Source organism: Neltuma alba, unplaced genomic scaffold (assembly GCF_004799145.2).
Source record: "Neltuma alba isolate B1F8T4 unplaced genomic scaffold, ASM479914v2 tig00012116_pilon, whole genome shotgun sequence".
NCBI classification, from domain to species: domain Eukaryota; kingdom Viridiplantae; phylum Streptophyta; class Magnoliopsida; order Fabales; family Fabaceae; genus Neltuma; species Neltuma alba.
The window spans coordinates 531,636-543,359 of NW_021636668.1; the positions used below are offsets into that span (position 1 = coordinate 531,636).

The 11,724-nt window shown below is 35.5% G+C and overlaps 1 protein-coding gene and 1 long non-coding RNA gene across 3 annotated transcripts; one reads left to right on the forward strand and one right to left on the reverse strand.

Moving 5' to 3' along the window:
- The first annotated feature begins 2,544 nt into the window (after window positions 1–2,544).
- LOC114722955 (codeine O-demethylase-like) lies at window positions 2,545–4,247 on the forward strand. Of its 2 annotated transcripts, XM_028909076.1 has the most exons (5): window positions 2,545–2,842; window positions 2,978–3,222; window positions 3,400–3,724; window positions 3,817–4,087; window positions 4,117–4,247. In XM_028909076.1, the coding sequence occupies exons 1-4, from the start codon at window positions 2,585–2,587 to the stop codon at window positions 4,084–4,086; spliced, it is 1,098 nt and encodes a 365-aa protein (XP_028764909.1). In that variant the 5' UTR covers window positions 2,545–2,584; the 3' UTR covers window position 4,087; window positions 4,117–4,247. The 2 variants fall into 2 exon arrangements, with proteins under 2 accessions (XP_028764909.1, XP_028764908.1); XM_028909075.1 differs by having other exon boundaries at window positions 3,817–4,247.
- Window positions 4,248–6,586: 2,339 nt separating this feature from the next.
- LOC114722957 (uncharacterized) lies at window positions 6,587–10,484 on the reverse strand. Its single transcript, XR_003738195.1, has 2 exons — window positions 10,105–10,484; window positions 6,587–7,048 (listed from the first exon to the last, which is right to left on the reverse strand). It is a non-coding gene; the product is annotated as an uncharacterized LOC114722957 (long non-coding RNA).
- Between the last annotated feature and the right edge of the window lie 1,240 nt (window positions 10,485–11,724).

The window sequence follows — 11,724 nt, forward strand, 5'->3', positions numbered from 1 at the left end:
AAGAATTATGAAAGCAAGAGAATGCATAATGGAGAGAGATAATTATTTGAAAAATGAGATAATAAATATATTAAATATTAAAATAAGTAATTAATGGGGTAAGATAGAAAATTTGCTGCAAAATTTAAGACAACTTGCAAATGTTATTTATATCCAGGGACAGGAGAGAGATGATAGTTGTTGTTTATTAAAAAAGGACGGAGCGAGTATTAATTATGCATCTAACTATTATTATTAAAGGGAGAATGACCATGAGGTTCCAGGGAAAAAAATTAGGGAAAATTACGTACAAATCCCACAGAAGAGATTTTATTCATTTAAAGTCCCATAAAATGTCAAAATTACTGACAGGTCCCAAGGGATCTTAGAGTAATATATTCTATTTGTAAAATGACGTTACTATCCCTCACATTCCAAATTCATATTTGCTCTATCATTGCGATTTACAACCTCAACAGCAACTATAAACAACCCAATAAGAAGGTATTAACAATCTAAATAGTATCCGTTAACAAATCATTTTATAGGATCACATAACCTCCACATAAGAGTAAATTATAACCAAATAGCATAATACAACAACTTTAACACTAAAATGGGAAGCTTCTTGAAATCATTAAGAATTTTAACTAAACCCAATAGGATTATAGTAAAATTTTAATGCGGAGATCCATTGACAACCTCAACAGTGAGTATTAATAACCTAAGGAGAACTGTTAACAACCTTAGCAGTGTCTGTTGACAACTGTCTTTATAGGATAATATAACCTCTAACTATAACTAACTAAATTATAATTAAATAGTATTAAAGTTAATCTTATATAGTTGTTAGAGGTTATTTTCTATAAAATCAGTTGTTAACAGACAATGCTAAGGTGTGAATAGTTCTCCTTATGTTATTAATACTTACCGTTGAGATTGTCAATGGATCCCTGCATTAAAATTTTGTTATCATCCTAGTCGATTTTGGTTAAAGTTCTTAATGGCTTCGAAAATCTTCCCATTTAATGTTAAAGTTGTTGTATTATACTATTTGTTATAATTTACTTTTATGTGAAGGTATGTGATTTTATAAAGTAAGTTTGTTAACGGATACTGCTTAGGTTGTTAACACGTTCTCATTGAGTTATTAATAGTCGCTTCTAAGGTTGTAAATCGTAATGACAGGGCAAATGTAAATTTGGAATGTGAGGGGTAGTAATGTCATTTTACAAATAGAATATATTACTCTAAGTTCCCTTGGGACTGTCAGTAATTTTGACATTTCGTGGGACCTTAGAGGAATAAAATCTCTTCTATGGGACCTGTATGTAATTTTTCCAAAAAATTACTTCTCTTCTATTTATAAGTTACTTCCAACATATTTTACACAGATCAAGAAAAACCTTAAATTTTATTAACACTCATTTAAAATTCAACAACTTTTCAATTTTATATCTATTTAATATATATTATATCTCATATAAACAAAGTTAATATAATAATAAATGAAGAGTGAAATTATACATTTATATAAAAAATTTCTTTTAGTGTCCTATAAATAGGACCAAAAAATATTTTTCTTTCTACCTTATAAATAGGACCAAGGAGTAATTATCAATAGTTATTAATGAATTTTAGGATAATTAAATTCTTGTAATTTGATTGTAATTGTTTCATTATTAAACGTGGATGTTATTCAGTCCAAAAAAAAAAACGTGGATGTTATGCCCCAGTGGCATGTATGCACGACTAGACGCAACTTAAATGCATGCATAATAAATAGTAGTACTATACTTCTTCTGATTATAATTATTGAATAAAGCCCACTGATTTCATAATTTTCAAGGAGTGATAGTTGGTATCTTTAAATTTATAAAAAACAATGCGTGACTTACTAATTTTACCCTTTATTGAAATATATAATCAAAATAAAGTGTTGTCTAAGATTTAGGGATAAATAGTGCCTTAAAGTTTAAACTTCGTTCCATAACAAGGACTAGAGAGAATATATTACTCTTCCAGTTCTAAATATAAAACCCTTATACACACTAGTATAATAGTTTTATATTTAGAGTAGGAGGAGTATAATCTTTCAAATATTTTTTTGAGGTTTTTTAATATTTAAAAGTAATATTTAATTCAAACATGAAGAAAATGAACATTGCTTTGTTTTTTTCTAAAGTTAGGCTCCAAGAAATTGAACATGAAGGCATTTTCTTATAAAATTAGCAAAAAGAAGAGAATGAATTCTTTTATTTTATTCAGACAAATAATTATCATTTAAATAGAAGTTTGATCATTGAGATAAACTCTACCGTCTAAATTTTATTAGTTTTTTATTTTTAAAGGGATTAACGTGGGTCCTATATGCATTATACAAAATGCATCATCTAAAATACTTATGTTATGCAATATACATACATAAGAAAAAAAATAAAATAAGGAATGTACATAATCGAAGATAAAACCGAACAGTAAACAACTATACACATAGTCAAGGTTTAAAAAAAAAAAACGCTATATATTATGCATGTTTGGTGTATATATCTCCCCCCCCCCCCCCCAAAATAGTGCCTTGGTATACAGTGGGAGGAGAAGAACCATGGCATCCTCTTGGCCAGCAAACCTGATAGTCTGTGATCCATCTTCATTGAGTGTCCAAGAGCTCGTGAAGAACCCTCTTCCCTCTCTTCCTCAACGCTACATTCGCGAAGATCATTATCAGTTCTCTGAAACTGAAATCCTTACTGATGCAGCCCCAATACCCATTCTTGACATGAACCTCTTGCTCTCTGGGGAACACACAGAGGCTGAGCTCCAGAAATTGCACTCATCTTGTACAGACTGGGGCATCTTTCAGGTTAGAATCCGCCTTCTGCTCTTTTTCTTGTTTCATCCCAACCTGGTAATTCTCTTACAGAGTGGAAAGGAGCACGATGACTAGCTACTCTTTTTAGTTCGTGTTTCTTGTTTTCATTATGTTCTATGTGAGCAGGTGGTGAACCATGGAGTCAGTGAGGAGGAGCTAGAGAAGCTCAGAACTGAGATTGAAGAATTCTTCAGGCTGCCACTGCAAGAGAAGATGAAGTATAAGATAAGGCCAGGTGATGTTGAAGGATATGGAACTGTAATTAGATCACAAGATCAGAAACAAGATTGGTGTGATAGGTTCTATATGACTATCAACCCCATTCACCAACGAAAGCCATATCTCTTCCCAGAGCTCCCTTCATCCCTCAGGTTCTCTCTCTCTCTCTCACAGCAAATATTCAAATGTTTAATTCGCCCCAAATTAACTCTCAATCTTAAATATATCAAGAAGTATTTAAGAAGTCAACGTTAGAAGTAGACCAACCCACAGCAGTATACCAAACCAGCCTGTGATTCTGATTACTGTATCTTACTTACCATGTGCAGGACTATCTTGGATTTATACATACAGAAAGTGCAAAATCTAGGAATGACAGTGGTGGGTTTGCTGGAGAAGGCTCTGAAAATGGAGGGGAGAGAGATGAGAGAGGTGTTTGAGGATGGGATGCAATCACTGAGAATGACATACTATCCTCCATGCCCAAAACCAGAGCTGGTTATGGGGTTTGGTGCTCATTCAGATGCCACGGTAATCACTATCCTGAACCAGATCAATGGAGTGAGTGGCCTTCAGGTTAAGAAAAATGGCGTCTGGCTTCCTGTGAACATCCTCCCTAATGCCCTTGTTGTCAACGCTGGAGACATTCTAGAGGTTAACTTCTCATTATCATCTTGTTTATTTTTCCATATGCTCAAATTTATGCATGCTAAGTGTAATTAAGATGTCTACATGTGGTTTTGCAGATTATGAGCAATGGCGTGTACAGAAGTGCGGAGCACAGGGCAACAGTGAATTCAAACAAGGAAAGAATCTCCCTGGCTTTGTTCTTCCTCGCCAAACTTGACTCTGAAATTGGACCTGCGAAGAGTCTGATGAGCCCAGAGAATCCTCCACTGTTCAAAAGTATTGGGATGGAAAAATTTGTGCATGATTTCTTCTCTCGCAAGCAACAAGGGAAGTCATTCTTAGAGCACCTGAGGATTAAAAAAGAACATGCCACCAGCACCGTCTAATTAATCATATACTGTTAATTATTATAGCATAATGTGTGATTCTCTGTATATCTATCATCTTGAATAAAAGTGGCATGTGATATAAAGCGTATGTATTAGAGTCCTGTTTATGTAGTCCATCATGCAGGTCCTATGTTGTGAATAAAATGTGTTGTTATATATGCTGTATTCCTGAATAGTTTAAAATAAAATTGCATGTGATTATTTGTATTATCATACAAAAAAAATTCAAGAGAGCTGGAGAGAGAGATGATATCATATATTCCACGTGGCTGTCCCTGGGAACATGGCTTTCCAACCTTGACTGGTAAAGACCTACCCTATAAGATTATTCCACCTTTGACTTTTGAAGGTGAGACTAAGGAAGGTATATCACTTGTATGCAAATCTCCTAATGGCGGTTTCTAGGTTGGTTACGTAATATCTGCATGGGGAGACAGATACTTGCGGATTTTTAATATAGAAATAAACTTCGTATGAATTCTGAAATTTCAAGGAATGTCTCCTAAATACTCTACAAAACAGAGACGACTTTTAAATACTTCCACATAACCATGCTAACTCAAAATCAAGAACCAGGAGTGTTTTGATCGAATTGAAATACCGAAAGGCAAAAAAGTGACCAATCGTGCTTCAAAATTAACATTTTCTTCCTTCTTTTCCGTTTCTTATTTGAGAAGAATATGCCGATATGGAAATAGAGATGATTACTTCAGTTATAAACGAGTAAATCTGGTGCAACCTCACGTGTAATCCTGCGTTCCTTTGAATAATTCTCAATCCATTAGTTCTCTCTGACAGCTATAAAACCTGCGTCGATCACATACCTCTGCCTCTAATGGAGTCTTTGTAGCAGGGTATCAAATACTCAAAGGTGCTGAAACTGTTAGCTCAATGCATCTCTTTGCCAGCTATTTCCTTCTGTACTTTACCTTGTGAAGCTATCAGCCAACTTTGCAATTTAAGACTATATAAAGGCCATTAGATCAAGAGAAAAAGATGCCAAAGTGAATATGGAAATATTTGAAATGAGAGTTTCAGCTTTGTTTCTGTTCTGTTTCATTGCGAGTATGTGTTCAGCCGTTGAAGCTGGTAATTTCTACGATGGTACAGACATCACTTGGGGTGACCATCGGGCAAAGACACTTGAAGGAGGAAAGCTTTTGACACTCTCTCTTGATGAGGCTTCTGGCTCTGGATTCCAATCCAAGAGAGAATATCTGTTTGGAAGATTTGACATGAAGATTAAACTTGTCTCTGGCAACTCAGCTGGCACTGTTACAGCATACTATGTAAGCGCAAGAAAAAAACATCTTTTGTCTGTGTTCGGGTATTTTCAGTGTCTTTTTGTAGACTGAGCCATTGAGGTTGTTTCTTTGTTCATTTTTGGGTTCAGTTATCTTCAGAAGGGCCAAACCATGGCGAGGTAGATTTTGAGTTCCTGGGAAACGTCAGCGGACAGCCATACATAGTTCATACCAATGTTTACACACAGGGCGGAGGTTCAAGAGAGCAACAGTTTTATCTTTGGTTTGATCCAACCAAGAAATTTCACACCTATTCCATAGTATGGAACCCCCAAAACATCATGTAAGAATCATTAAACATACACCTCTCTGTTTCCAATGTATACATTTTGAACCTTTTTATTACCAAATAAACTTATGTAGACTTCGAACATGCTCGGTTTACAGTTTGCAAAACGATCTTTCGCTTGCCAAAGTAAACGGACTTTTGCCTGAGTCGGAATAGCAACAATTATTTTTTCTTTTGGGGAAACAAATATCGAAATTCAGTCACTAGTCAAGAAGTAATCCTTTTTAGTTAGGCATTTAAACAACAAAATCAAATAAAAACGACACAATTTTCCCAGTAATTTACTTGGCTGAATGTGTTATTGTTATATTTTCAATTCTGTGGGCACTGGGCAGCTTCTTAGTGGATGGCGTCCCTATTAGAGTGTTCAACAACTATGAAGCCAAAGGTGTTCCCTTCCCCAACAGACAGCCAATGAAGCTATACTCCAGTCTATGGAGTGCAGACCAGTGGGCAACCAGAGGAGGCCTCGACAAAACTAACTGGACCTGTGCTCCTTTCACTGCCTCCTTCAGGGACTTAAGTGTTAAGCCATGCTCGAAGCCTAATGACTCATCTTCCTGTGTCTCCACTAACAATAATAATAATGCTAAGCAGCTTCAAAGTCTAAATGCTTACGGCAGAAAATTACTCAGATGGGTACAGAGGTATCACATGGTTTATAACTATTGCAAAGATCTCAAGAGGTTTCCTCAAGGTCGACCCCTTGAGTGCAAGCTTCCCAGATTCTAGGCTCCTTCACGAACAATCAACAATGTAATGCACTTGTGCTCCGATATCTAGTTTGTTCATGTTGTGGCTATTCATGTCTGCTTAATAAACCGACTTTCAGTTTGATGTTTATAAACAATTCCCACATGTAAAGATGATCCATGTTGATGCACAAAGACAATGGGTGTTTGGAAGCAAGTCAATTCAGAACTCTGCTATTGATTCAAACTCATCAGGATAAGCATTTCATATGAAGTCAATCTAATAGACCTGAGATTAAGTAGAGTATTAATCATTGCCAAGATGGAAAGCTAAGGAAGTTCTACCACTATCTTAGTTGATTCTGTATTTGGATTGAATAAACAAAACAAACTCAATGCATATATAGCAGAAGAGTGAAAGGATCACTATCGAGCTTCTGGATGTACAACAAATGATTGATCCAGACTAGATTAAACATATTGATTAAATGATTTACAGGAAAAAATTTTCAATATTAGACATATTGATTAAACTTCGCGGACCAAATGGCTTCATTCCCAATCCCAACCTTGAGTGGATCAATCCATAACTCCAAGCACCTCAAGTGACACGTCTTTCTTGAATTGTGCCAGAGATCATAATACTTGCAGCAACGCCATTATGTTTGCCAAACCTAATACATGAAAAGATTTGCCAAAGGTCAACAAATTTTAAGAAACAAGGCAACAAACGAGCATATCAGGGCAGTAAAGTCATGCAAACCGACTTCATTGCTGCTGTAGAGTCATACTGAACAAAAATAGAACACAGAAAACACATCCTAACGAGAAGCTTTACATCCATTAGAAAGTTACCAAGCATCGATGATCTAGTTAGCAACTAGAGCTTAATAATCCATTGATTAACTTTAATTCAACACAGGATACATGTTTATCAAGCACGAACCGCACAAGTATGTCTGAATAATGCATAACAATGGAAGCAACAGAATCACTTGATGGCATTCTCTTAGTAATGTGCGTCTATTAGAGTGCTTTTGTGATTTTATAGCTCTTTTCACTCAATAAAATGTTAACATCTTACACGAAATGCATCATCATCTATAAATGCCATTCCTGGCCTCTAGAGGAAGGTGAGGGATAGTGAGACATAGTGACAAACACACTTTAAACAGACCAGTGAACTCAAGTTTTTTATGACAAACAATATTTCAGGCTTCAATAAGCATGTGGTTTGACCTTTCATTCACTTAAATAGCTATAGCATTTCAGAAATTCCTAGAAATTAGAGGAGAAAGCCGTAATGCATTATTATTATGCTAGACAAGATATTATGCATGCAAAAATACTTCTTAATGGTGATATTGGCAATACTATGTTACAATAACATTAAATTTAGGTAAAGAGCACTACATTTGCAGGGGTCAAATTGGGAAGGATTGGCTTGCTCAGGTTTTGTTCATAGTTCTTTAAACAGCATGCAAACTTTACAAGGCAATCATTGGATGAAAAATAAAAGAGGCAAAATTGGAATGGTTGGCCTTGATTCTAACAGTAACTATACACCACCCTGCAGATAAACGAAAAACAAAATGAAAGGGGAAAGAGTAATGGCAACATGATACAAACTATAGTGGGCAGCAAGTAATTCTTTACAAACAGAGTCCTCAAACAATTGGCCAAAAGAATCTCTTCATGCAAGAAGAATGCAAATGAGAAGGGAACACAAGTAGTCATAGCAGAGGCAATTAGTGCTCAAATCGGCATAGTGGTATCAAAATCTAATAAATCAATTGGTCAACAGCCACACTGAGACCGACAACTTGCTATAAGCATTATATAAGAAACGGAGCAAAAAACTTTTAAGATAGACAACAAGTGACAGGGCAGAACAGATCAACCAAAATAAAATAGAGATGTGAATAAAACTTCCTAGTTGAAATTATATAATGGTCCAATTCTCAGCAGCGAGAAACGGAGCAAACAAGTTATCTAGAAATCAATAAGAAAAAAAGAAACAAACAGGCAGACATTGTAAAAATAGTAACAGGTCGATGATGAAAAATCTACAACCCAATTCATAAGATAGACAACAAAGTCACAAACCAGATATGGGAAAAATAATGATAATAACGAGTCAACAAAATACAGTGATGGTACTAGTATTTTATCTCCAGCAAGAGACCTGGGTACCCGAATTTAAGGTAAAAGTCAGTCTGTGAGCACCCCTCAGGAAAATACTTAAGCACCACACACCACAGCATTATCCTTATGTTATTTTCCTTTTCACAATTAGTGATTTCAACAAAATAAGAACCAAAAAAATCTTACAAAGAGAATAGCACATAACCAAAAGACCTTATTTACAAAGAGAGATATGAATCCAGGACCTCTTTCTTTGACTCTGTAGTTACCACTAATTACATTATTGCCTCAACGATGTATTTGCTAATATTTGAGTATAAATTTGTACTAATAAACTGAAAGCTTGGGCACGAGAGCAGTTTCCCTTCTCACATCTTTCCCTGCTATTTTGGTACCCCAGCATGATGATTTAAACAAATTTAGTATGGTAAATTAATTTAACAAATACACAAAGCTAGCATGCAGACAAGACTTGTTTTAGAAGCACCTGAATTTGTTATATTACCCATCTGCCACAACATGACTAGAATGGAATTATATATTAAGCACTTTTACAGTAACCCCTAAACATGAATTTTTTTACAACCTTTTTCTTACATCAAAGAATATATCTTTCTGGATCTGGCTCCCTCCACAAGCCCATAAGTTCTGAAAGGATACTGTTTTTTAATGTTTCATTACATCCTTTAATAACATTACAGAACTACATTTGGGCCATATTAAACCAATAAAAGAAGTCAGGAAGGATTCTGTTGCACATAACATTCACCAGACATAAAGGCTGCAACTTATATTGCACAACCAGGGCATGACTGAAACAGTGGAATGCTTTGATACCCATTAATGTGCCACGAAGAGAGTCTGCCCATACCAAGGATCTAGCGTACTGGGTGGGGGAAGTACCACATGCTCTCCTTATGTCTTAATGATTGTTGCCCGTGAGGGACATGTCGATAGCTAAATATTGTTCTCTGCGCCTATCATTTACCAATGATTTCAATTGCATCAGATAGGGAATTCGTCATTTTGTCCCCTGAGCCACATATTCAAAATGCTCTGCTTGTGAAAAGTAGTCTTCAAAATCCCGAGAGATTCTTTTCTTGCAACATCAGCATGTTCACTTCACACACTAAAGCAACTCCCCCCCATTTCCCCAATTCATAGTAAAAGTAACGAGATTAAACATGTGTTTAAATCTATTATTAAAAAAATAAACGCTTGGACGCAAAAAAGAGCAGATTCAGACACAAAGTTGATAAAGAAGACATAGTCAATCATAAGCGAACAATCATATTAAACTCAGTCTAGAAATTAACTGGAGAACCACGTCAGAAATGCCGGTCAAAAACACAATGAGACACGTTCAAGGCAGCAAAAGACGAGAAACAACGAAACAGAAACAAATGAGATGCACGATAGAATTAAAAATGCCAAAGGGGAACTAATTTAACCAACAGAAGGGGAAAAACCCTACTGGACATAAACGAAGAGAATATTCCAAGCACTAGCTTACAACTAAATCCCTACAAATACCCAATATAAAAAAAATTGAAAGTCGGTGGACAAGTTGAGAAGAAAAGGATACCTTTTTAGAAGAAACCATATTTTAAGGAGGTGAATCAGCAACAGATGAAAAACACCGTGGGCAGGGTGGTGGGGTTGGGAAAGAGTTTCAGTGTACATCTACAAAAACCCTAAATTCGCATATAGAGGAAGAAGGGGTGAGAGAGAGAGAGAGAGAGAGAGAGAGCAGTTCCAACACGGAGTTGTAGTACAGAGACTGATTCGACAATTGGAGGAGGAGAGCAAGACGAGGCTTTAAGCCTTGTGCAGCAGCTAGAACACTACTTTTAGAGAGAGAGAGAGGAGGGAGGGCTAGGATTACACGAATCACGAGGGAAGCGAGGGGAATAGAGAGAGAGAAAGAGGGTTTGTTACAGATTTCGTATCCGAGGTAGTAATTTTACTTGGTTTGAAAATGAAAACCCGCCCTGTGCCTCCCAACCAGCGCCAACTTGTTTCTCCGTTTGTTTTGTTTGCCTCTGTCCCTGTCCCGGTTTTTGCTCTTCTATTTCAAAACACCCCCCTCCTCGCGCGTACTCTCTTCACTTGCTTCTTTTTTCCATTATTGTCCAGCCCAATGTTTATTTAAGGCCCAATAATCTTGTTGCTCGTCCAACTTGGTCCATCAGTTTTTGGGCTTGCCGTAGGCCCCCATTTTGGCCAGCTGAATTCCCAGATTGCACTTTCCAAGCAAAATTCTCATACTCGTTTCATGATAAGTGGCCGAAGTTCTTTTAATTTCTCCCTGTCCTTTTGTTTTTTGTTTTTTATAATTTTTAAAAAGAAAAGGAAAATCAGTTTAGTTACGTATCTTCAACTTTAGAATATAAATTTGCCTTACTATCTATCTCTAGTACTTAATATATAAATTAGTTCATGTGATAATTACATATATTAAGAGGCTTTTATCAAATTTAGTTCTGATGTATATAATTAATAAGAATATTTGAGAAAGATAATATTTAATTACTACCTCCGGTCCTTAATATAAGACTTTGTTTAACTTTTATTTTGGTTCTAAATATAAGATCCCAATCTACTTTGTCTCTCACATTTATACTTTTTTTTTCCAAGATTGTCCTTCTAATAATAGTAGTTCTAGCCAATATAGTTGATTAATAAAGATATTTTAGGAAAAACAACATCTATTTATTATAAATAAGTAACTTAAATTGTTTCTTTAATCTTCTCAAATTAGTCAACTAGGTCTTATAATTAGAACTGAAGATAGTATTACAAATAACTAACTTAACTGATTTTTTAAATATTCATAAATTAATTATATAGTTTTTATATGAAACACTAGCTAGAGGTATAGTAGCCACTACTCTTCTGATCCTAAATATGAGACCCTTATATAGGATGTAAGGAGTATTTATTTTCCTGATTTCCTCATATTCTCAACTTTTCTAGCGCAACTTTGCTGGGAGGGAGCAGTAACATCAGTACTAATCTGAAACTACATGCAAACAAGGAATTACGTCAAATTAAATTCTACTTCAACACTTCAGCAATTTTTTCTGTTGATTAAAAAATCAGTTAGCAGACTTGGGATTTGGGGATTAATAAATTGGGTTCTTGCCAAAAATAGTGGGTTTTGGGTTTAGGTAAGTTAAGAAGACTGATGCAGCAGAAGCTTCTG

What these genes read in the sequence shown, in the direction of transcription:
- LOC114722955 (XM_028909075.1), top strand. Translation starts at nt 2,585, where the DNA reads ATGGCATCCTCTTGGCCAGCAAACCTGATAGTCTGTGATCCATCTTCA. An exon ending in CAGACTGGGGCATCTTTCAG is followed by an intron (nt 2,843 to 2,977) that starts GTTAGAATCCGC and finishes CTATGTGAGCAG; the next exon opens with GTGGTGAACCATGGAGTCAG. An exon ending in ACGCTGGAGACATTCTAGAG is followed by an intron (nt 3,725 to 3,816) that starts GTTAACTTCTCA and finishes GTGGTTTTGCAG; the next exon opens with ATTATGAGCAATGGCGTGTA.